The sequence below is a fragment of the Natator depressus genome, chromosome 6 (genome assembly GCF_965152275.1).
Source record: "Natator depressus isolate rNatDep1 chromosome 6, rNatDep2.hap1, whole genome shotgun sequence".
In the NCBI taxonomy this organism is placed as follows: Eukaryota; Metazoa; Chordata; order Testudines; family Cheloniidae; genus Natator; species Natator depressus.
In genome coordinates this window covers 89,810,282-89,836,888 of record NC_134239.1, presented here as the reverse complement: position 1 = coordinate 89,836,888, position 26,607 = coordinate 89,810,282, and the positions used below count along the sequence as shown (strand labels likewise).

General features: G+C 44.8%; 1 protein-coding gene across 7 annotated transcripts in view; it reads right to left on the bottom strand.

Moving 5' to 3' along the window:
* Nucleotides 1-26,607, bottom strand: part of TTLL5 (tubulin tyrosine ligase like 5) — a 213,984-nt gene that overhangs the window by 84,248 nt on the left and 103,129 nt on the right. For all 7 annotated transcript variants that reach the window (XR_012639975.1, XM_074955972.1, XM_074955974.1 and 4 more), the window contains one exon: nt 14,969-15,123. Coding sequence is in view for 6 of the 7 variants with exons in the window: in XM_074955972.1 (XP_074812073.1) it covers nt 14,969-15,123 (155 nt within the window). In the remaining variant the exon portion in view is untranslated. The remainder of the gene's footprint in view (nt 1-14,968; nt 15,124-26,607) is intronic.

The following is a 26,607-nucleotide window of genomic DNA, read 5'->3' as shown; positions in this document are numbered from 1 at the left end:
TCAGGTAGCAGAGACAAAAACAAATACTGTACAGTAAATTATTGTGTTAAATGTAAACTACTAAAAAATAAAGGAAAAGTTTAAAAAAGATTTGATAAGGTAAGAAAATTGTTTTTCTTGTTTCATTTAAAATTAAGATAGTTAAAAGCAACACTTTTCTTCTACATAGTAAAGTTTCAAAGTCCTATTAAGTCAATCTTCAGCTGTAAATTTTTGAAAGGTTCTACTCTAGAACCTCAGAATTATGAGCACCTCAGGAATGGAGGGTGTTCATAATTTTGAAATGTCCATAACTGAACAAAATGTTATTTTTTCAAAAGTTTACAAGTGAACCTTGACTTTATAAAGTTTTGGAACTTTACTATGCAGAAGAAAAATGCTGCTTTCCCTTCATTTTTTTAGTAGTTTACATTTAACAGTACTATACTGTATTTGCTTTTTTTTTTTTCCTGTCTCTGCTGCTGCCTGATTGTGTACTTCCAGTTCCAATTGAGGTGTGTGGTTGACTGGTCAGTTTGTAACTCTGGTGATCGTAACTCAGAGGTTCTACTGTACTGTATATTAAGGTTTTGCCCAACACAACATAAAGTCCTAGACCAGTGATGGACAACCTGTGACCCATCAGGGTAATCTGATTGCGGGCTGCATGACATTTTGCGGACGTTGGCCATCTACAGGCACGGCTCCCGGAAGCTCCTAGTGGCTGCGGTTCGCCATTCCTGGCCAATGGGAGCTGTGGGAAGCGGTGGCCAGCACATTGCCCATTACTGTCCTATATCTTTCCAGAGACAACCAGAGGAAATCAAGTCATCATGCTACGACTAGTACCTTGTCTTTAACCAGCACTGCAAAGGTCTCATTTTAAGTCCAGCAAATGGTGCCATGGGGCAAGAAGCCATAAATTTCAGAAAGACCCTTATTCACAAATTAGTTTAGATATGAAGAGCCCATTATGACTCACCTGCTGTCCTGTATAGCACAAGCCAAAGACTCTCACCCATTTTAAGACTCCCACAAGTGTGAAACATGGGAAATCTCAAAGGTGAATGATCTCTGAATCTCTTGATATCTGTTTGATTAGTTGAGGACTTGGAATCTCAAACAGCTCCTATGAACTCCAAGTCTACAGCAGAGTGAATGTGCATTTTTCATGATTTGTCCTCAGTCCTCATGACAATTAAAGCACAGACCTCACACTGCACCAACCTCCAGCGACTCCAAGGAGTCCCTCTAAGTTGATCCATGTTCAAACCTGAGCGTCTTCAATTTCTTTTAGGATCCTGAGTGAAATGAAGGGGAGCAGACATGTCTTTTCTTACTCTTCTTCCCCTTTATTCTCTACATTAAGGAGGAAGTAGATTAAGTCCACACTCGAGGCGGTCTTCTCCTCAGATATTCTAGAGACCAGGACTTCTCACAGCTGGATTTTGAAGCAACTTTCATTGCCGGCTTTGAAGCTGTTCATAGCTCAGACATGCTGCACTCTTCACAGAGAAACAGATTAGCCTGCTAAACTTTTTCCAGCCGTAGGAAACTATGTAGAGACTCCTGCTCTCTAGGAGTACTGGGGGTAAAGGCCACATAAGCCATGGCCCTAGTGGTGACCCTCACCCAGATTCTGAACATCACAATCAATGAATTACATCTATGTATTGCCAGATATGAACTTTTTAAATCCCCACCTTCTATTAGGTCCACCATGTCAGATGGCAAGAGACAGAGAGGACAGAAGAAGATTGCTACTGAGCCAGATAAGAACTCAGATTCAACTATAAAAGCCATGCAACATCATGGACATTAACAGCTAACACTAACTCTATAATGTGTTCAGCAGCTCTCATTCTAAAATCCCCCTTTCTAAAGGTCAATGACAGGGCTAGTATCTGGTATATTTCTCCCTCAAGAATGTTGAACTTCACTGTGTTGTAGCCACTATTACTTAGGCCTGATCTACACCGAAATCTTAGGTCAATCGAGGTATGTTGCTCAGGGGTGTGAAAAATTCACTCCTGATATAGTTAAACCGACCTAATCCTTGCTGTAGACACTACTAGGTAGATGGAAGAAGTCTAGCATCAACCTAGCTACTGCTTCTTGAAGGGGAGGATTAACTACAGTGACAGAAAAAACACCTTCCATCGCTGTAACAAATGTTAATGCTATGGCACTCCAGTGACACTAGAGTGCCGTAGCTGTGCCACTGTAGCATCTGTATGTAGACATATCCTTAGTTGCTTAACTACAGTTATTGAACTTCAGTAGACCTGTAGCAGTTTGGTCAGCATGGCATCTGCCAGCTTGGCTTGCTATGGACTCAGAGGGAAAAGATATTATTAATTCAAGTTCTGTGAATCTAGTGCAATGGTAAGTGGAAATTGTAACACCTCAACTTTACTTCACCTTACTTTCATGAATCCACAGTTGTGTGGGACTAGTATCACAAAGCTATCTGCACTTAATATGGGGTTCTGGAGACCAATATTTCAACATTACCCTTACCCTACCCCTGACACATTACAGGGACTATGCTGCTTCCACACTATATCGGAGTCACCTCTTAATGGGCCCTTGGTAGACCACTCAAGCCATTTGGCATACAACCCAAGTCACTTGGCCTCACTGGACTCCTGGCTCTGCCCACTGCTCAAATATCCTGACCCCTTGCACTTTGTACAAACTGGCCAGCTATTCTTAGTTTCAGGACAGCACTAGAAACTACCTGGGAAATATTGAAAACGGTGTTTAGCACCAGTGTTACTAACCATAACAACTCTTAACACTTCATAAAAAAACTTGGCTGTCGGAGGAGGGTGCTAGCCTTCCCATCTCCCCCATATTACACAGCATGCTTAGGCTTCACGAGCTTAGGCCAACAGCTTTCTGAAGAGGGTCTCTAGGCGAAGCTGTCACCACATGTTGGAAAAACTGAAATACTCCCTGGCTTTTTTTTTTTTTTTTTTTTTTAAAGGTTTTCCCCCTCTTTTTAAAAGAGGTTTTTGTTAAATGCTGGAGCCTTGCATGGATCACAAACAGCTGCTGATTGATACCTGCAGCCCAGAAAAGCCCTGGAGAATAACAGGCTGTCATGGTGCCAACAACATACAACTCACAAACTCCAGCATCAGCTGCAAAACTCCCCTGGACATAAAGCACTTGGAAAAAGCAAAGCAGCAAAGCCTGATTCCCTGGTGCAGAGCTCTGGGGGACCCTCAGGGAGGAGAAGGGGGAGAGGGGGACAACACCAAGGCTTTCAGGGACAGGAAATGGGTTTCTTTCTACAATTCATGCTTTTGGCAGGGGAGTCTTGTTTATATCACAGGATAAGAACACCAAACTGCGAATGCTGTGCTCATCCTGGGAAAAGCTAAGCCAAAGCATGACCCTGGGCTGGATGGAAAATGTGAGCATGCACTGGCTTAGCAGTCAGGCTGTGGTGGAAACTCCACTGTCCAAGAGGAGGTAGCCCAGAAGAGAGGCCTGATGGGAAGGAGGGATTTCCCTCAGTCAGGGGAGTTGGAGGCCCTTTGTGCTACCTCCTGATCTGGCACTCTTGCTTGGTTACTGAAGTTCTATTTGGATGAGATCTCTCCCCTCATCTCAGCCAGACTCCAGGGCCCCTCTGTCCAGCTTCATTGGCAGCTGACTTCAGGGACAGTTGTGTGGGGACTGTCCCTCATGAGGGCTGTCTTTTATTGTGCCACCCTACATAGAACCTCTGGATTCTCCACATTTTCCTGAGAGAGATATTTGCTGGGAGACTGATGATAATCCTATCTCAATCCATCTTCAACTAGGTTTCCATCTGTAAAAAACCAGGGGCCTTGACCATAGCTGCTCATACGCCTGTCTCCTGCCGTAACCGAACCCCCTTATCTTGCATTTCAAACACACCTAGCACTGAGCCATCTGTTCCTTTCCCCAGGAGGCTCCCTCATTTTTTCCAGATCTGCACTGTCAAGAAATCTCCAAAATATTCACACCGAATTCCATCTCAGGACACTCCTGGAGAGTCTCAGGCCAGTGGAGGGAAAGTAGCTGACCTGCCTCATCCCTCCAAGCCTAGGTTATAGATAGGTGTCTCCATTTCTACAAAAGGATGGTGAAATGCAGAAAACGCAGCTCTAATATTTCAGTGCCTCTTTTTGTGCTGTAGGAATGGCACAGTTCAGAGATGAGCCCCTGAATCTTTTTGTTCCTGAGCTAGGTGGTTATGCCCTGAAAGTGATGCAGAAAGGACTCTCCTCTGGGAAACTTCCCGGTACCCTTCTCACTTTCATAGCTCAAATTAGCTCAAAATTAATTCCACCAGCTATAGCACAGCAGCATGGATTTCATTCCCACCTTACTACCTGCAAGGCTGAGCAACAGACAAGACTCCAGGTTCCTGTGCGGGGAAGAGCCAGGGATGGATAAAAATACTGCTGGGGGAAAAAAAAAAAAAAAAAAGAGGAAGGGGGAGAAGCCAGACATTCGTGGGATTCCCTGACAGCTCCATGCAGAAGGAAGGGCTGGACTGGAAAAAACAGGCCCCAGGTTTCTGCCAAGCTGTCTGAGGCCCGTCCTTTCCAAATCGCTCAAAGAAACAGCCAAGGCTCCCTTGTAACCCTTTCAGCACTCACCCGGGATGAAAGGCTGCTCTGGACATTAAACCTCTGAGTGCCAAATGCTAGGGCCCTCTCCTTCCTCAAGAGCATTAAACTGAACAGCTGGACTCCCCCACAATGGTGAAACTCACATGGGAGCTCAGGACATTAACCCTACAAGCACCACATTGTACTGAATGAGAGGTTTAGTCATGCGGAAGGAAGAAGAGAGACCCAGATGCCACTTTGTAATGTGCAATTTCTGTAACCCCACAGGACATTTGAATAAAACCCAGGGAGAGCAAGAAGAAAGAAAGGAGCTATAAGATAGTGCTAGTGTCTGACAGTAGCTATTTAAATACTCCCATGCCAAGTTAAATATGAAGGAGCAAAAAAACAACAGTACCTGTGAAATTAGCCACTTAGCCAGAGGAACATACCCAGGAATGGTAGCCAAGAGACATGGACAGGAGATGATTGGAATAAGAGAAATAGGATGTAGCTATTTCCGAATGAAAAGTCCATACATGTTGCTGAGTTTTACATTAACTGCAACCACCAAAGCTAAAGACCTGGATATCATTGTGGGCAGCTCAGTGTGTAGCAATGGATAAAGCCAACAAGATCTGAGGTTGCATAAGCAATGGGATAGAAAATAATACTGAAAAATATAATAATGTCATTATATAATTCAATGGTATGCCCTCACTTGGGAGTAGTGTCATCAGTTCTAGTAACTGCTATAGAAAAACAGAGTCAGACAACAATTAGAGGCCTGTAAAGCCTCCATATGGATACTGAAACGGTTGGGATTGTTTAGTTTAGGAGACAAATAAGAGTGGACACGAGAGAGACATTACAATGAAAGGTATAGAGAACATAAATCGAGCACTCCTATTTACTCTCTCATATAATACAAGAACAAGGGGACATTCAATGAAATTGAAAGGCAACCGATTTAAAACTGATAAAAGAAAACCTTCACACAATGCATAATTAACCTGTGGAACTCACTGTTACAGCATATAATAAAAGTCAAGATCTTACCAGGATTCAAAACAAAGGACCAGACGCTGATGGGTAATGAGGATGTCCACAGTTGGAACAGAAAATATTTTAAGAATTATTAACCCATTCTGCTTCCAGACATAAGCCAACCACTAGCTGATGGGGATTAGGAAGGAGGTTCCCCTATGTATAGGTTATTCCATTATTGCCCATTACAAGGTTCTTGCAACTTCCTCTGAAACATCAGTCCTGGTCGTTCCACATACAGGATACTGAAAGAGAAGGATCCGTTTGATCCAAGATAGCAATTCCTATGTTTAGAATGGGTGGAAGATGGTTTGTGGAGGTAACTAAGTGAGCTAGCCCAGGCCCTTAAGTAGGAAGAAGATTTGCCATCTCCCACTTCCTCCCCCTGATAGCTTCCATCATGATAGAGCTTGGTGACCAGGAGGGTTAAGCCCTGGGGACATGGGAATGAGAACACCTCCACTGAAGGAAATAAAGGGGTGAAGGCTGCGTACTGAAAGAGATCCCACCACATTACCTCAAACAAGACTACAAAAGGGGACTATAACCACTCAGGGCCAAGCAGAGAAAGTGGAGTAAATGGGAGACAACTCTTTATTCAACCAGAGCCAGTCAGAGAAAGAGGCCCCCAAGTTCCCAATCCTATAAAGCCCTCCCAGAAGCAGCTGAGAGCAAAGGCCCACTCACACAAGCTGACTTGTACCCCACTCTGCCCTGCTGTGAGGCCCCAGCTCTTGCCTCCAGCTCACAACCCCAGCACTGGCTCCTACATGCTCACTGCACTTGGACCAAACCCCCTTCGCCTCGGGAAAGGGTCCTGTAATTATTCTCACTTATTACCTCGGAAAAATAACAGCACAGCAGCTGCCAGCCAAGTCCGACTCAACAATGTCTGGGGAGCCGAGGCTGCAGGGCCAGGCCTCAGACTGTCTGGGCAAGTCACAAGCTTTCTCCCTTTCCTCTCCCAGAGGCTCCAGACAGGCAGAGCCAAGACCTAGGCTGTGCGAAGCAGGGTTCCTTCAAGATGGTGGCAACCCATGGTGCTGAGGCTCAGAATAGGCTGGCGAATAACAGGACCTACCATCACAGGCTTCTCTAGTGTGATTTATCCAATATACTAATCATCAAGGCTGGTCATACATCTCCAAACTTGACTGACCTAGTTTGCTCCCAGAGTTAGGTTGTCATCAGTGTGCATGGGGGCAGGACAAGATATGGGTGAGTGGCTGCCTGTGGTGGTAGGGGAGGCAGATGTATGCATAAATGGTGTAGGGATGGAGTTGCTGCACATACCAACTTAAGCTCATCCTGCCTCTAGTTAACAGATGCCCAGGCAGTATCCCCCCAACCTAGTATCCTAGAACTTTCCTGAAGGTGAAAGTTCAGTTCAAAAACCTAGGTTTCTCAGACACACACTGCTCTTCTGATGCCAAAGCCCAGGGCTGAGATGCTAGGGTACTGCCAAGGGGAAACTAACAGGAGCCCAGTAACAAACAGTAACTACAGTCCACTTCTAGTCTCCCCCAGTCAATAAAGTTAATTGATCCAAGTCTCCAAGAAAGAGGCCTCTAGTGGGATCAGAGCTCAAGGGCTGCCTTGATGCAAGTGGTGGACTAGATGACCTCTTGAGGTCCCTTCTATCCCTACATTCCTATGATCCTATGATCCACAATGTGCCTGTCCTAATATAAAAGACTTTTCTCTGTCTGACAGGGACTCTTCTATGAGATACTTTTCCTAACACAGTGCTGGCCACTGCAGACAGCAGGACAAAGGCATCCACAGAGGACACCAAGCTGGGGCCACTCCCAATGACTTCATAGATGGTAATCAGACAGCAGCGCCAGGATAACCTGGGCCAGATTTACCTTGTGCTAAAGACTCTTCCTTCCCCACCCTAGGGTAGCACAGCCTGCTGCTGGCAGGCACAAGAGGGAAGCATATGTAGGCGGAGGTGGAGAGATTAGGGTGTAAAGAAAGGGAATTGTGTGAGGACTGCAGTGCGAAGCAGACAGAATGTGCTGTGCAATGCAAAGAGACAGAGCTCATTGTTACCCTGGCCCACAGAGAGGTGGTGGGAGGAGTTTAGGAAGGGGAAAGGCACAGACAGGGTCAGGGGAACCTGACAGACGGACGGCTAAGATGATGCAGTGTTGGAGTCAGTGGGCCTTGCTGCTCCTGTTCTGGCATTTCTGTGCTGCCTCACCAGGGAGGTGCAAAGGTCAGTGCAGAGTTTGCTAAGGCTGAACTGAGGGACTATTGTGTAGCATTCAGTAGCTACTGCTCTTGCCCTACATTTCCTCTGGGAAGGATCAGTGCAGTTCAGGCTCCTCAGCCTTCAAGTTAGCCTGCATCCAGCTTGTGCGAAAATAGTTAGGCCCTGGTCATGTGGGGAAGCTGTCCGCTCCTCACACAGGACTGTGGGGCACCAAAAGCAAGCAGCTCAAAGACAGCAACTCCACATTCATCCTTGAGACACAGGGATACAGGAAAGAGCAGGTCTCGATGACAAAAAACAGCCCCTGCCCCCACCCCAAATCTCTGCCCTTGGCTCCCAAGATACCCAGAACTCTCCCCTTTCTCATAACTGGAAGCTTACCTATAGCAAACTCTACCCCATGGCTCCCTGTTGCCGCCTCCGCCCTGCCTCTGCCATGCTGCCCAAGCCAACTTGACCCCAACCCTGCTTCAATCCCCATCCAGGTTGTCATCATATCTTGCCTTAATACTTTGGATTCCCCAAGTCTCAGCTCATTACACCAGCCTGTGTAGAATGCTACCACCTCGTCACCGGTACACAGCAATACAGCACCATTACCTGCCTTTCCTCCCATCACCACTAGAGCCCCCAGTTTCACCATATTTTAATTCTTCTCAGGATCCAGTTGAAGACCATCCTTGTTTTTATAATCCTTCACTGATTCTGAGCTGATCCCCTCTGTGCTTAGCTTGCCTAGTGAACCATGTGCTCCTCCGCACCTGTCAGCTTGCCCCCAGCCCTTAGTTTAAAAACTGTTCAACGACCTTTTTAATTTTAAGTATACTGGAAGAATGGGCTCCACCTAAACCAAAACGGAACCAGATTGCTGGTGCTTAAAATTAAAAAGGTCGTTGAACAGTTTTTAAACTAAGGGCTGGGGGAAAGCCGACAGGTGCGGAGGAGCTTGTGGTTCGGACATCCCTTAGGAGACAATCTATAAATGGAGATTCGACTATGTCCTAATAAGAAGAGGAGGATGGAAAATGATAAAATACAGGGAGGATCTGATAAGAAACAGTCAAACAAAAAAAAGGCCCAATTACATCATGCAATAGGGGACAGCCAAAAAATGACACGTTTTTAGAATACTTATATACACCGATGCTAGAAGTCTAAATAATAAGATGGGTGAACTAGAGTGCCTAGTATTAAATGAGGATATTGATATAATAGGCATCACAGAAACCTTGTGGAATGAGGATAATCAATGGGACACAGGAATACGAGGGTACAAAATATATCGGAAGGACAGAACAGGTCGTGCTGGTGGGGGAGTGGCACTATATGTGAAAGAAAGCGTGGAATCAAATGGAGTAAAAATCTTAAATGAACTAAATTGTACTATAGAATCTCTGTGGATAGTAATTCCATGCTTGAAAAATAAGAATATAATAGTAGGGCTATATTACAGACCACCTGACCAGGATGGTGTTAGTGACTCTGAACTGCTCAGGGAGATGAGAGAGGCTATTAAAATAAAAAACTCAATAATAATGATGGGGGATTTCAACTATCCCCATATTGACTAGGTACATATCACCTCAGGAAAGGATGCGGAGATGAAGTTTCTTGATACCTTAAATGATTGCTTCTTGGAGCAGCTAGTCCTGGAACCCACAAGAGAGGCAATTCTTGATTTAGTCCTAAGTGGAGCACAGGATCAGGTCCAAGAGGTGAATATAGCTGGACCGCTTGGTAATAGTGATCATAATATAATTAAATTTAACATCCTTGTGGTGGGGAAAATTACACAGCAGCCCAACACTGTAGCATTTAATTTCAGAAAGGGGAACTACACAAAAATGAGGAGGTTAGTGAAACAGAAATTAAAAAGGTACAGTACCAAAAGTAAAATCCCTGCAAGCTGCGTGGAAACTTTTTAAAGACACCATAATAGAGCCACAACTTAAATGTATACTCCAATTTAAAAAACATAGTAAGAGAACCAAAAAAGAGCCACCGTTGTTAAACAACAAAGTAAAAGAAGCAGTGAGAGGCAAAAAGGCATCCTTTAAAAGTGGAAGATAAATCCCATGAGGAAAATAGAAAAGAGCATAAACTCTGGCAAATGAAGTATAAAAATATAATTAGAAAGACCAAAAAAGAATTTGAAGAACAGCTAGCCAAAGACTCCAAAAGTAATAGAAAAAAAATTTAAATACATCAGAGGCAAAAAGCCTGCTAAACAACCAGTGGGACCACTGGATGATCAAGATGCTAAAGGAGCACTCAAAGACGATAAGGCCATTGCAGAGAAACTAAATGAATTCTTTGCATCGGTCTTCACTGTTGAGGATGTGAGGGAGATTCCCAAACCTGAGCCATTCTTTTTGGGTGACAGATCTGAGGAACTGTCCCAAATTGAGGTGTCATTAGAGGAGGTTTTGGAACAAATTGATAAACTAAACAGTAATAGGTCTCCAGGACCTGATGGTATTCACCCAAGAGTTCTGAAGGAACTCAAATGTGAAATTGCAGGACTAACTGTCATCTATAACCTATCATTTCAATAAGCTTCTGTACCAAATGACTGGAGGACAGCTAATTTGACACCAATTTTTTAAAAGGCCTCCAGAGATGACCCTGGCAACTACAGACCAGTAAGCCTCACTTCAGTATTGGGCAAATTGGTTGAAACTATTGTAAAGAACAAAATTGTCAGACACATAGATGAACATAATTTGTTGGGAAATAGTCAACATGGTTTTTGTAAAGGGAAATCATGCCTCACCAATCTACTAGAATTCTTTGAGGGGGTCAACAAGCATGCAGACAAAGGAGATCCAGTGGATATGGTGTATTTAGGTTTTCAGAAAGCCTTTGACAAGGCTCTTAAGCAAAATAAGCAGTCATGGGATAAGAGGGAAGGTTCTCTCATGGATTGGTAACTGGTTAAAAGATAGAAAGCAAAGGGTAGGAATAAATGGTCAGTTTTCAGAATGGAGAGAGGTAAATAGTGGTGTCCCCCAGGGATCTGTACTGGGACCAGTCCTATTTAACATAGTCATAAATGATCTGGAAAAAGGGGTAAACAGTGAGGTGGCAAAATTTGCAGATGATACAAAACTACTCTAGATACTTAAGTCCCTGGCAGACTGCGAAGAACTACAAAAGGATCTCACAAAACTGGGTGACTGACTGAGCAACAACATGGCAGATGAAATTTAATGTTGATAAATGCAAAGTAATGCACATTGGAAAACATAATCCTAACTATACAAATACAACAAGGGGGTCTAAATTAGCTGTTTCCACTCAAGAAAGATCTTGGCGTCACTGTGGATAGTTCTCAGAAATCATCCACTCAATGGGCAGTAAGAAAAGGAGTATTTGTGGCACCTTAGAATTTGTTAGTCTCTAAGGTGCCACAAGTACTCCTTTTCTTTTTGCGAATACAGACTAACATGGCTGCTACTCTGAAACCTGTCAATGGGCAGTGGCAGTCAAAAAAGCAAACAGAACGTTGGGAATCATCAAGAAAGGGAGAGATAATAAGACAGAAAACATCATACTGCCTCTAAACCATGGTACGCCAACACCTTGATTACTGCGTGCAGATGTGGTCGCCCCATCTTAAAAAAAAGATATATTGGAATTGGGAAAAGATTCAGAAAAGGGCAACAAAAATGATTAGGGGTATAGAATGGCTTCCGTATGAGGAGAGATTAATAAGACGGGGACTTTTCAGCTTGGAAAAGAGGTGACTAAGGGGGGATATGATAGAGGTCTATAAAATCATGAGTGGTATAGAGAAAGTAGATAAGGAAGTGTTATTTACTCCTTCTCATAATACAAGAACAAGCAGCCACCAAATGGAATTAATAGGTAGCAGGTTTAAAACAAACACAAGAAAGTATTTTTTCATGCAACGCACCGTTAACCTCTGTAATTCCTTGCCAGAGGGTGTTGTGAAGGCCAATACTATAACGGGGTTCAAAAGGGAGCTAGATAGATTCATGGAAGATAGGTCCATCAATGGCTATTAGCCAGGATGTACAGGAATGGTGTCCCTAGCCCCCGTTTGCCATAAGCTGGGATTGGGTGACAGGGCATGAATCACTTGATGATAACCTCTCTGTTCATTCCCTTTGGGGCACCTGCCATTGGCCACTGTCAGAGGACAGGATACTGGGCTTGATGGACCTTTGGTCTGACCCAGTATGGCAGTTCTTATGTTCTTATTATGAAAAACTTTCCAACTATAAGGATAGTTAAGCACTGAAATAGGCTTCCAAAGAAGGTTGTGAAATCCCCATCAATGGAGGTTTTTAAGAACAGCTTAGACAGTACCTGTCTGGGTTTACTTGGTCCTGCCTCAGCATAGAAGGGGTGTGGACTTGATGACCTCTTGAGATCCCTTCCAGTCCTACATTTCTATGATTTCTGTGAACAACAAGATTGTGCTTTGATTCTGAGAAGTCCTTCAAGACTTCTTCAGAGAGAGTTCCAGTGACTCCAAGTCTTTCTTCAGAGAAGTGGATAACAGTACTCAGAACTCTGCACTCTGAATTGTCCAGCAGCTCTCAAAAATTCCCCTTTTGATTTGTAGACAGATCTAAAGGTTTTGGCTCCCATTATTCTGGCCCTTTGATGCAGGCAGCCATGCAGACAAGACACCCCCTCCAAACGAAGAGTCTCTTGAGACATCTCTCCTTGCTTGTTTGCTTTGTGCTCTGGCGATAAAGGCACCATAGGTCAAACACTCTTTGGAGGAATGTATCACTCGCAGGCATTGTGAGCACTTACTGTGCTGGACTGTGAAGGGAATTTTCTCAGTGCCCAAACCCTAAGTGTCCCATCAAAGGCACCAAGACTAACACAGGCAAGGCGCTATGGCAGGGGTGAGCAAACTTTTTGGCCCGAGGGCCAAATTGGGGTTGTGCAACTGTATGGAGGACCGGGTAAGGAAGGCTGTGCATCCCCAAACAGCCTGGCCCCCACCCCCTATCCACCCCCTCCCACTTCCCGCCCCCTGACTGCCCCCCTCAGAACCCTTGACCCATCCAACCCTCCCTGCTCCTTGTCCCTTGACTGCCCCGACCCCTATCCACACCCCCACCCCTTGACAGGCCCCCTGGGATTCCCATGCCTATCCAGCCCCTCCATCCTGCTCCCCGTCCCCTGACCATCCCCCGTCCCCCATAGAACCTCCGCCCCATCCAAACGCCCCCGCTCCCTGTCCCCTGACTGCCCCCTGGGATCCTCTGCTCCTTATCCAACCCCCCCCCCCAACTCCCTGCCCCTTACCATGCCGCTCAGAGCAGCAAGAGCTCGCAGCCCCGCTGGAGCCAGCCACACCACTGCACTGCAGGAACAACGGGGCCAGAGCACTGGCGGCACAGCAAGCTGAAGCTGCGGGGGAGGGGACACAGCAGGGGCGGGGCCAGGGGCTAACCTCCCTGCCCAGGAGCTCAAGGGCCGGGCAGGACGGTCCCATGAGCCACATAGTTCGCCCACCTCTGAGCTATGGTATGAATTATTTTGGGGGGTTTTATATACATAAAAAAGTATTTTATATATAAAAAAATATATAAAATACTTACAGGCACTAAGCTACACAACTGAAGTCAGGCAATAGTTCTGGGGCTGCTTGTGCCAGCACAGAGTAGGGCATTATGGGGGTGGAGAAGATTTTATAACCATGGACTGTCAGATCTGCAGCTGATGCATGTGCAGCCTCTAACAATGAAACTGATTTAGAGTGATACCATGATCATGAGGCCTACAGCAGAGATCTGCAAAGGAAGGAAGAGTCCTACTGAGTAGCCCTTTCCCCTGTTAAACCTGGGGCCCAATCCCATTGGTATGGGCAGTGTGGAGGAGGAGATGGAAGCAATACAGGGTTGCCTGCACTCTGCTGCTCTCACAGGCTACACAGGAGAGAAAGGAGGCTGTACACCTGTTGGATAGGTTCTTTATTTGGATTAGGTAATAACTCCCTTGGCTGGGTTCCAAGAACAGAATTGCTGCCTCTCTCAATAATCCTAAACCCCACAGGCAAACACTGTGCTAGGGCAGGCACAGGCAAAGAATTCATTTCTCACATTCCTCTTCTACAGGCAGGGGGAAAGGCACTGACTGGTGAAACAAGAGCCGCTTAAGCCTGAGCTTTCCAATACAGATTTCAATCCTCCTGTTGCAGGGTCCATTTGAGGGGGGGACCACCCAGAGCACACTCCTTCCCCCGTGCCCCTCTAAAGTTTTATCAGCCACCACCCAGCAGCTTTCCTGCTTTTATTAACAAGCACTACTAATTATTTTCACTTAACATGGCACTTTCGATCCATAGAACTCAAGCACTTAAGAGGGTTAGGCTCATTATCCCTATTTTACAAGGCAAAAACTGAGGCAGAAAGGGAGAAAGAGAAGCAACCTTCCCACAGGTAGTTGGGACTGAACAAGGAATAGAACTCAGGAGTACCTAGATCCTAGTCTTGTATTCAGTCTTGTACAAAACGGCAGCCCCACTTAGCTCCTAGCCTCAATAACACCAGTCAAAGCCCCATTCAGAATCCTTCAGGCACATCCCCCCTCTCTCACCCTTGGGCAGTTATCCCCATTGAGAATCACACACAGTCCTCTGTTCAGAGTCCAAGGGGTATATTAACCACTAATGCAAATTCCTATGCTCTACTTTGATTAGAAAAAATGAGGAGAGAACAGAAGGAAACCACTCAAAGGGAGACTCCCAGGAAAGAAGTTTTCTGCTGATTGTTCCTTTGTCTTCAAACCCCCCAAGCTTTGCATCCAGGGAAAAGCCTAACCAAACTCAGGTCCTGATGGAGTTTTCTATGCCATCAGGTAGGGAACTGTGCCCTGGATAAGTGCTTGGAGGGAAACTGCTTAGAGAGATATCTCCTACTCATTCAACCTGCCCAGCCCCTCCTCCTCCCTTCACCATGGCCCTGCCACCACCTGGGATCAAGGGCTATGTTTCTGATGGATCTGGGAGATGCTGGGAACTGTGTTTCTTTACTCCTGGAACAAGATCTCCTGAGCAAGAAGCTAATGAGGAAACTGAACAAGCTCCTGGCCCCTGTGCACTGCATTCATCTCCCTCAAAAAGCCAGAGGCAGCCAGATTAACTTACCTGACTGCTGAGGAGGTAGGCTTGCTGTCAGTTGTGGAAGTATCTGCCTGAACAGCCCACGTTGACCCTCCTGTGTTAAGTGCTGACTGGTGGCTGAGAGGGGAGGCTGTGCTCCTTTTGCTTACAGCTCCGCTTGCCAGATTCAGGTTTGTTAACTAAAAAGAGAGACAAAAATACATCAGACATTACGAAGACCCAAGAAAGTAACAGCAGGTGGCTCAGAGAAAGATACAAACCATTGGCTAGACAGTCTGATAATGGAAGGAAGACTCCTGTAGAAACCTTCCCCTCCTCCCTGGAGAAAGGCTCTCTTGGACTGGAGCAAAGCTGTGCTGGCTGCATGAAGCAGTGGGGAGGGCCATTATCAAAGCCACCCCACTCTGAATGGCTTCCAGCATCAACACTTCATTGTAACACACCCACGCAGTGGAGCATAGGGGAGGAAAAGGGCAAGGGCAGGGGCAGAATTCCCAAAGGAAAGCAGCACTGGGCCCCTGCACCACTGATTATAATTCAGAACAATGAAACTCAAACCAGCAGCAAGCATTTACAAAAGCCAGATGCTCCTCCTCGCCCCCCCACTTCCCCAGGTCACTGAGCCAGATCACTCTATATATTTATAATTGACCCATTACCATTTTACTTACATAAAATTCCCACCAAATTCTGCCCCAAATGGGAGAAAAATTTTCCACCCCCCTTGAAGCTGTTCAACCAATTAGGTAACTGGTCAATTAATGTCAGCTCTGAAGTGAGGCAGGGGTTGTTGCATTTCCTTTATCAATTTATAAGAAAATTGCATAATACTTAACAAATATTACTTGTTCGTCTGTATCCTTCTCCCATTACCCTTCTTGGGTCACTCATCTTCTTGAAAGTGCAAACTCTGAGCTGGCACCATCTTACTATATTTGAAGAGCACCCAGCAACAATGGGGCACTGATCCTAACTACTGCAATAAGTATTAAATTGCAGACAAAAAATTATGTTAAAAGACTATTATTAAGGTTGCTAAGGCAAGCACTCATAAGTTAGGGAATGCTAGAATTTAGACTGTCCAGGCAATCTTAATTCAGACCCCTTGTGTACATGAATTTATGATACAGTCTTTAATTACATGATCACATGCTATTTTTTCCACAGGACCTCTGCCTCATTCAGTGCACAGAATGGACCTGCTCTGGGGATGCATCAGGGTTTATATTGAAAGAGACTGTTGTATGCAGGACACCTAGGTTAAAGCAGCTGAATGCTGACCTGGAGAATTGGAATCTATTGCTGCCTCTGCCACAGTGTTCTTGTGTGATGCTAGTCAAATCACTTAAACCAAACTTTTCATAGGTGGTCACTGATTGTGTGTTTCTCATTTTCTGGGTGCCTACTTGAGGCCTTGGAGTCTGATTTGCAGAAGTCCTGAATGCTCCCAGCTGCAACTGAAGTCAATGGGATCTGTGCTCTGAACATATAAAGTGCTATACAATGCTAAGTATTCTGAAAAATGGGATCCTAGGTGTCTCAAATTGGACATTCAAAATTAGTGGATATTTTTGACCTTACTCTCTCTGTGCCGCAGTCTGCCATCTGTAAAATGGGGATAATACCACCACCACCTCACCTCACTTCATAGTGATTATGAACATAAATTAATTGTTTGTCAAGAACTCAGATACTATGATGAGAGCACTGACAAAAGCCCATTTTGAGGAAAGTAATAATTCTGTCTTCAGAGCAGGGTTTGAACAATGTACAGTAAATAAGGCCTGGGGCCATACATTGAACAATGAGGAGAAGACAAAATATTGAATAGCAGCTCATTAAGTAAGCACCATCTGTTCTGTGCACTGAATGAGATGGGTCCTCTGGAAAAAACAGCATGTGATCGTGTAATTAAAGACCATCATAATGCATACACACAAGTGGGTCAAATTAAGGCTGCATAGGCAACCTTCCTTCTAGCATTTGCTAACTTTTGAGTGCTTGACATTGCAACTCCAACTGTGTTATTTTAATGTAGTTTTTGTGTGTGTAATTTCCTAGGTTTTTAAAAAACAAATTGACAGCCTCTCTTCCCCCACAAATTCCATCATATGGCATCATATTAACATTCACATGAATCATCAGCAGAGAACTGGAACCTTTACATTCACTGCCCAGATCTCTGTCACATGAGATAGTGGAGTAACTGAGAGCAGTAGTAGGATGTCATCCTCTATGTGGACCAGCACTAGAGGGGGATGGGGCACTAGTGGGCAAAGACACTTCTGCCCAAAACCCCTAGTTGACCCCTTCTGTCCCATTCCCTCCCAGTCCTGTCTCTTCCCCACCCCAGCTCCTTACTTTAGCCCAGGGGTCTCAAACGCAATTTATCTTAGGGCCAGTGCCAGTCCTCAAAGCCTCCCAGCAGGTCAATAATGTCACTGAAGATGGCGTTCAGAAAAGAAAACGTTTATATTGTATTTTTTATTTTGTCTTTCTTAGAAATAATAAAAAACTGTCATACAACTTTATACAATTCTTCGCCTGCCAGAGAGTTTTTAGTATTTGCCAGACACCTGGCAATGCTTCAGTTCTGTCAGTTTGTTGATGTTTGTTTGGCCTCAGTGACTGAGCAGTTGAAACATTCAGGATTGCAGCAAGGTGTGCATCAGATAGTTGTGTATGGGATTTTGACTTGTTTATATTCATTGTGGAAGAAAGTGACACTGCCTCCATGGTGGACTCCACTTGGCAACTAATGATCCTGCCTCCATGGCTGACTCTGTCCGGCGACTAGTGATGGTACCTCTGTCACTCTCCCTCAGCCAATGGGAGCTGTGAGGGGTGGAGCCTGCAGCAGACATTGCTGGCAGAGAGTGTCTGTATGGGTCTCTCCTCCACGGGCCGCAGTGGGGAGGTTCTTGGACCGCAGATGGCCTGCAGGCTGGGACTTTGAGACCCCTGCGTTAGCCAGTCCCAGTCTCCATTATTCAGGCTTGTCATTCCAGTCCCAGCCTCTTTACACAAGAATATCTAGTCTCATCCTTTCAGAGTCCCAGTCTCTGCTCCAGACTCTCAACCCCACCTCTCCTTGCTCAGCCAGTCCCAGCTCCCCTCACCCCCAGCTCCTCATTCAATTGGTCTCTTTTTCTCCACTTCTTGTCTCCAGTCACTTGTCTCCTCCAGGAGATCACCTCTCCAGTCTCCTTGTCCCACCCTTTTTTGCTCATTCAGTCCCAGTTCTCTCCCTGCATCCTAGCTCCTCATCAAATCTGTTTCCCCTCCCTCCCACTGCCCCACTGGTTCCCAGATCCAGTCTCCTTGCCCAATCAATCCTACTCTCCCGATCATCCCATCTTCTGGTCCCACTTTGAGCATCCAGCCTCCTTGTATTTATTTACTCCCCACCCCCAACTTCAGCTCTCATTTTTCTGCATTTGAGTCAAGCAGCTTTCTCCTCCATGATGCCTGGGCCTAGCAAGTGGTCATGGAACACAGGAGAGACAAGCTCCCCACTTTCCATTACAGTGCCCAGCCCAGGCCTGACCAACAGCAGCCCAGAGCTGCAGTTACAGAGAAACTCCTGTTAAGCCCAAAGATGAAGCATTTTCAGTATGGATGGAATCTTCAGGGAATATAGCTGCTAGAATCTACAAAATCTCTAATGAATATATTCAAACTGCAGTTTTTCAAAGGCTTATAATTTGGCCAAATTTGGACAGATTTTCATAGGGATGATGCAAAGGCCAGCCACCCACCTGCCAAATTTCAAGTCCCTGCTCCAAACCATGGGGCAACTAGAGCATCTCAAAAAAAAACTGCCAGAATTTTTTAAACATACACAAACCAACATATTTCTCCTAGCCTCATTTCTCTGAAAACAAGCATTTTCGCTGAAAATTTCCTCCAAAAATTCAGCCTGAGGCAGATGCCTGCCATGGAAAATTTCAGCCCAAATGGTTAAAGTTTGGCAAAGTTATAAGCAACTGAAAACATGGTCTTTCTATGGGAAGTCTTATGCAACTTAGTTGGCGCTACCAGCCCTGCTTATACCAACAACAACAAAGTGTTATTTTGAAACTTTCTTCTGAGAGAACAAACACTGAGCCCTTCTGTAGCTCTGTATAAATATGAAGCATTTATATTATGGTAGCAGCTAAAGATCACACCAGATTGGGCCTCATTTTACTAGGTGCTGTACAAACATCTAATAAATGACAGCAACTGCCCGTAAACAGTTTACAGTCTATAAAAACAGGTAACAGGTGGATGAGGCAAACACTGTAGGATGTGTACAATTCTTAGCCAGTCAGTAGTAGTGATGACAACTCTGTTAAAGAAGGCCTATGCAGAGGAGACTTGATCCAACCCATCCCTCAACACACCAATATCAAGGTCCATTTAGTGACATGTATCACCTCTCCATCCCGCATCTGATACCTTAGTGCATTTTTCTCCGATACCCCAATATTGTATATTTTAAAGCTGTCTTTCCAGGCAAAACAGGTGAGCAAAAAAGCGGCGTGTGAAGGGTAAGGATATTTCACACATTCCAGCTAGACAGGTGTTTAAATTCCAGCAGGATTAAATATAGGCAACAGATTCAGACAGAACTAGAGAGACCATAAAGCTTACTTGCAGCCAGGCCACCCGCTTGGGTGCAACAGCTTGTTTTTACTGCTCCATGCCTCTGGTAAGTTTCAGTTGCTAAAATTAGCCTGCCAGAGTCTTGGCATGGCAGATTCCTGGGTACCCCCTCACCACAGTGTCTGTGCCATACAGCTTGACCTTGATTCTCCTAGTGGTGACTGTCATTACTGGTTACCTGATAAACTGCCTACTCTGTTTCAGACACAGGGAAGTGTTTAGCAACAGATGAGTTTGTACAGTTTGTAGTACCCAGCCCAAAGGCTGCAGCAGAAACTACATACAGAAAAATCTGCTGCTTCAGGGATAGAAAATGGAGCAAATAGAACAGCAGAACTAGTGGAGCCCAAATAGGGAACTGGTGATTACTTTGGAACTAAAGCAAAACGTTTACCTGATTTCTATACTGAGCTGAATTCACACATGGACCTTATCAGGCTGGACACTTAAACCCAAGTGCTGCATTAGCCTGGTCCTACTGCTGGTTTCTACATCAGTGCAGGTCTCCATTGGTACTGTCTAGGGAGTCCCGAGGACCCCAGCAGACCATTCCACTTGCTCAAGGAACCACTTGTACTCACTATATATCTCTTTGTGCACCTGCCCCAGCTTTCAGTGTGGATCATTTTAAATTAGGTCAGGAAGAAAAGGTGTTCTAAAGAGTACAGCCTCTCATCGCTCCACAACATGGCCTGCTCCAGTGCCTCCTCCAAGGACGCTCCTCAACTCCAAGGAGGGAATGAAAAGTCCTGCTGCCTTGGAGCGTGGCACCCCAATGCCACAGAATTCTTTGGCAGCACTATGCATCCTACAACCCCATCCCCTTTAAGAGCACACTAGTGAGATAACTTTCCCCTTTCAGACAGATTAGGCAGATTGCTGTAGGGCAGGCACAGCCCGAAGTTCCTCTTCCTCGTGTCCAGGATCAGTCCCTTTACTCTCTGGTGCCTCATAAGGAATAAGATTACAGCACCATATCTGGGCTCGGACAGAGGATCGTTCCACTAGCAAAATCAGAGGCTGTAAAATTTTACATCACCTCACCAGGGCTTCTTCTAGTCATACCAAGAAAGCTAAGACGTTACCATAGGGATGTGCTATTTGAAAGGCCACAGGACTTGCTAGTGGATAGTGAGTAAGGACAAATAGGCAAGCCCCATTCAATTCCCTCTGGGGTTCTACAGGACAGAACATTGGGTAGCTGTTGTGCACCACTGGAGTTGATGGAATGACTCAGACTTCTCTTTGTGGAGTGCACATTCCCACATCTTCTCATGGACACCTCCTTCCCCAGCACAGATAGGCAGAGCTGGAATAGCTAGCAGCTGTAATTTCAGATCAAGAGGCAGCAGCAGAGTTGTAGTGAGGGGAGGATGCCTCAGCATCTGCTAAGATAAGTTTTATGAACTAAGTTCCCAAGTTTTGTTTGGAACATATTTTCCCATAATTTTGCTGCTCTCTGCTTATCCATTCTTGTTGGTTACTGTCACCAACAATGCATCATCCACACATTTGTCTGCTTCTCAAACAAATGGCTCTGTGCTTTCTTCCACGCTGCCCCTTACATATGGCATGCCCTCTGTGAACCGACCTGTATGGCAACTAAACTGCCTCCTTCAAAACTCTCCAAGACCGTCCTCTGTAGTCTTGCCTATGAGATCAGTCAATTTTATCTGAGGGGGGAGAGGAGGCACCTAATTTTACTCATTAAAAAAAAAAAAAAAAAAAAAAGGACTTTTTGATGGTGTCTCTCTTCCTCCATTCTTCATGAGTTACTTTTCATGAACTGTAAGCCATTTGGGGCAGTGACTGTTTCTGTATGTCAGCTAGCACAATGGAGCCCTGTTCTTGCTGGAGCCTCTGAGAGCTACTGTAATACAAATATTAATTATGATTAATAATTCATTCCACACTCCAGACCGGTGTGTTGCATTTTACAGAGATGGCACATGCATCTCTGGTCTAGGCCAAACCTGGCTGAGTGGGTCCAACAATAGTGCTGGAGGAACTGGGAGCACTGGAGCCGGCCCGTCTGCCTTGCTTTCCTCCGTGTTTTGAGCTGCCAGAATGTAACAGGCCATCCCAATGTGGGAAACATTGCTGGATCTTAACTTGTCTCTTTTCTGGACAGCGAAAGGAAACCCCAAACCACCAACCTCTTACTAAACCCACAATTCACTGTTTGAATAGTGGGACAAAATACACCCATTAAAGGCCCTTCGGAGAAACCACACAGTACACACTCACTACTCCAGGGTCACCTTCTCATGACCCAGGTCAGCTTTCTGGCCACACCCAATCAGTACAAATCCACTCCAAGACCGTTTCATTTCATGCACAGATTTGCATTTGCTGAGAAGACCAGCCAGAAGAAATGAGAACTGGGGCTAACAGGATAGGAGGTGTGAAATCTGTGTGCGCACCAAGGCTGATCTGGCCAAAGGCCTGTGACATTCCTTCCTGCTTGCCGAGTTTACCAGCTTACAGGATATACATATGCATACAGAGCACAAGTGTTTCAGTCTCCAGAAAACGTTCCAGACAAAGACCTGCCAGAGACATTCCTGGGAAACCTGACAACTCAGAGATTTCTTTGTAGTGTCTCCAGCGTATGCATCCATTTAACAATAAAAAAAGAAAAAAGTTAGTGCTGCTGCCACGGATGGCTAAATTCGCCTCTTGCTTCTTTTCAAAGCGTTAGGCTCTCATTTAAGCACTCTACCGCAAAACTTCCCACTGGGAGTGATTTCGATGGGGCATGGATGTGTCAAATGATTGATGATCAGGGCACAATCTTTCTCAGACATGAGTTCCTAGCTATACAGCCTGCCCCATTTGGCAGCCTGGCAACTCTGCAGATTACAGGGGCCACTTCACTGTAACAAAAGCCTCTGCTTCCATTCCCTCTGGAGCCTCAGAGCAGCAGGAGGGGCACAATTCCTGGGCTGCAGAAACCACACTGACATTTTCTGCTCCGACAGCCTCTGCTGAGACCCTTCATGTTATTACTGATCTGCACAAGTCAGCACTGTCAGAAGTAATACCCATCCCTGAGAACAAGTAGCGTGTGAAGAACAGCTAAGGGGTGAGGAATAGTGGGCCCTACAATGATACAGAGGGAGAAAGCCACATACAGCAAACCAAAGAGTTACAGAAGGGAAACAAAGCAGCTTGAGATGTCCAAGAGATAGGCTGAGCCACAGCAAGGGACTAAACACTGATAATAACCCTGCGGTACATGGATTTTTATTCATGTCCTGAGTTTTGTGGTCTTAGTCTAATCCCTACTTAGCTGCCCGAATGTACAGTTTTCAGGTCCAGGATAGGATTTGAGCTGTGTATTCACACATGCGCTATGCTTTGTGGTATGTTTAGGCCTCGTCTACACTAGTGCTCTTACAACAGCACAGCCGTATTGATGCAGCTGTACTGCTGTACGACCTCCCATGTAGCTGCTCTTTGCCTACGGGAGAGAGCTCTCCCGTCGACATAATTAAACCACCCTCAATGAGTGGTGGTAGCTATGTCAGCGGGAGAGCATCTCCTGCCAACATAGCAGTGTCCACATGTGCGCTTCTGTCACTGTAACTTACGTCATTCAGAGGAGTGTTTTTTCACAACCCTGAGCGACATAAGTTATAGCGACAAAAGTGCTAGTGTAGACATAGCCTTAGTTTGCTAAAGACGAGGGGACTCCAAGCTGCACAGTAAGAGACAGGCAGCGTGGAAAGAAACTGCATAGTATTGGGTTTGATCACTGATACCTAGTGGAAGGTCCTTATTCTGGGGTTCCTGTGGCAGACTATTCCAACAAGGTCACCCTGAGGCACTGCATGCTAGCCACCCCAAAGCCCTTCCCCCCCCACCAGCAAAGGCTTAGCAAACGTGTCTGATTTCTGCTAAAATCCACTTTTTGTCCAAATGAGGAATGTAGAGCAAGAAAAATGCCATTCTCCTGGGGATCTGTCAACACGTTTGCAGGAGGCCTGGCTGCTGGACCTTGGGCACTGGCTGGCTGTATAGTGGAGAAGGAGACAGCTCATTCTAGCTCTTGCCTGGGTGGTCTGCTGTTATCCCTTTAATTAAACTCCCTGGCTGGAAAAGCTGGAGCTGTTCCTAACGATAGCTGGGTCCTGAAACCTCACACTCTCCTTCATGGAGAGGTGCAGTGCTCCCTTCAGGTTTCCCCTCCTACTCCTCCCTGCAAAGCTGGGCCAATTCAACACATTCTTCTGTTCACTAACATTAATAACCACAAAGTGCTACAGCGTGGTTGATAGCAGCAGCAGACCCCCCCACCCCTGTGATATGAGACCTCACACAGATCCAGTGCTTCAGGAGAGACCCACTTTTTACCTTACAGCATATTTCAGAGAAAAAGCTGTACAGTATCCACAGAAAGAGGCATATACACATCTATGTCCCACCTGTCCCTGTGCACACCAGCAAAACACAATTATAACATGCTCCCTGCAGAAAGCTCTGCCAAGCATGAAAACAAGCAGCCACCTTGTGTGCTAGATACTTTTTATGAGTGGACTTCAGAAGTAACAGACTGTAAAGAACACCGTTGTAACTGAGTCAGTAGGTAAAAAAGCCTGGATTACTGTTGCAAGGCCCTCTCCAACAGGGAAGGCCATAGCCATGGATGGAAAAAAAGCTGTTTTGACTACTGCTTCTTGGCTTGGCTCTCCAGAAGCAGCAGAGGATCCAGTGAGATCCCTAGTTTATTAACCAAGTTACCAAAAACTAGGAAAAACCCCTCATGGTGAAGGGGTGTGTATTGATTCAGCCATTTCTTCAGGCTGCAAGCCCCAACACTGCTTCTATTTCATGTGTCATGAGCCTCAAACAGCTTTTTCATTCATATCCCAAACTCAGCCACGCAAACTGAGCAACTGAAGTGTCAGGACCCAGAGAAACAGATCTAGAGCTGTGTCTCAGCCTACTGACAGCACTGCAGCCCAAACCACTGCACACATTCATCAAAATATGAACACAATCTTGTCCATCACCAGCAGCTCAAGCAAAAAAACAAGTATAGACTCAATGCCATGACTAGGCCTAACACTGAAAAGAGTCAGGGAAACGCAAGATATTGCTCCAGATATTGTTAGTACTACTTCACCAGAATCATCTCAATAACCTTATACATAAAATGAAGATTACCTTGTCTAGAATGCAAAAAAATGTGGGAAAGGAGAAAGGGTCACAAAGGTGGGAGAAGCAGCAGAGCATGCAGATTCCTCAGAGTTAAGAACTCACATTAGCATAGGAACATAAAAATTGCCAGATCACTTCAGAGCAGCAGTCCAGCAAATACAGTATTCTTTCTGATCAATGATTCAGAGGAAGGTGCAAGAAATCACATAGTGGACAACTGTGAAATAACCTGCTTAAAGGGGAAGTCTCTTTCTAATCTCTGTCTATCAGTGGTTGGCTTATGCTCCAAAGTCTGAGGGTCTATTCCTTATATAATTTTTGTTATCCTGTCTAATGTAACTGTGCCTGTTCTTATTGTGTATAAGTACATCTGATACGATTTTGAATTCTGTTAAGCTCTTGGCCTTAATAATACGTTGTGGCAGTGCATTCCACAGGTTAAGTGTGTTCTGTGTAAATAAGTATTTTCTTTTATCAGTTTTAAATTGGTTGCCTTCCAATGTATTTGAACGATCCCTTGTTCTATCATGAGAAAGTGTAAATAAAGTCTACATGATTTATGTTTTCTATGCCATTCATTGTTCTGCATATCTCCATAATGTCCCCTCTAACACATCTCCTCCCTAAACTAAAAAGTCTTAATCTTTTCAATCTCTCTTTATACAGAAATCTTTCCCTGCCTTTAATCATTTCAATCACCCATCTCTGAATCCCTTCTATTTTTGCTGTATCCTGTTTCAGATAGGGTGACCAGAATTGAACACAGTATTCCAGGTGAGGACATAGCACTGTTTTTTGTTTAATAGCATATTATTTTCTATTCCATTCTTTATATATCCTCATCTTTCGTTTTCTCTCTTGACTTCTTACACAGCAGATGTTTCCACTGAGCAGTCCAGAATGAAACTCTTCTTTCCTTAGTGATTACAGTTAATTTAGATCCCTCTAATATATATGAGTAGTTAAATTTATTACTTACAATATGCATTACTTATTTGCTTGTCCGTTGTGCTACCCAGTCACCCAGCATCAAGTCTCTCAGTTTTTTCTAGTCTTCACTAATGTAAGCACCATCTATAAATTTTGCCATTTCGCGCCCCCCCTTTTTTCCAAATCATTAACACTTTTAAACACCCACTTCCAATATTTTACTCCCATTAGTCTTTTGCCATGTTAAAAACTGGTCAGCTATTCCTACCCTTTGTTTTCTGTCTCAGCCAGTTTCAAATCCATGATAGAATGTTACCTCTCAGTCCATGAATAGTTACCTCTTTTAAGGGACTTTGTCAAAAGCTTTTTTGAAAGTCCAAATAATATTAACCAGCTCTCTTTTATTTACTATTTTGCTAATGAGCTCAAAGAATTCTAATAGGTCACAGAGTTTTTTGTCCCTGTCTTATGTTTCTCTTGGTGGTTTACAGTTCACATTTTAAATTATTTCAACCAATATATCTGGTATTGAAGCAAGGCTCACCAGGAATATCCTTTTGCCTTTTTAAAAAAATAATCACATATGTTATCCTCTGGTAGAGTAACTAACTTTAATAAGAGAGAGTGAAGGTTTTTGTTAGCAGCTCTTCATTTTTGAATTCTTTCAGAATTCTTCGAGGAAGGCCATCCAGCCCAGGGGACTACCTGCTCTTTATCAGGTTATTTCATTCCTTCCTCTTTTGACACCTCAGTCTGACAGTACCTCAACTTCATTATCTGAAAAGAATAATTCTGAGGTTGGTGTCTTCCCAACTTCCTCTTTGGTGAAGTCTGATGCAAAGAAATCTACTTCTCTGCAATGCCCTTATTCTCCTTAAATTTTTTTCCTCTGGTAGTCCAGAACTGGGGCCCACTGATTTTCT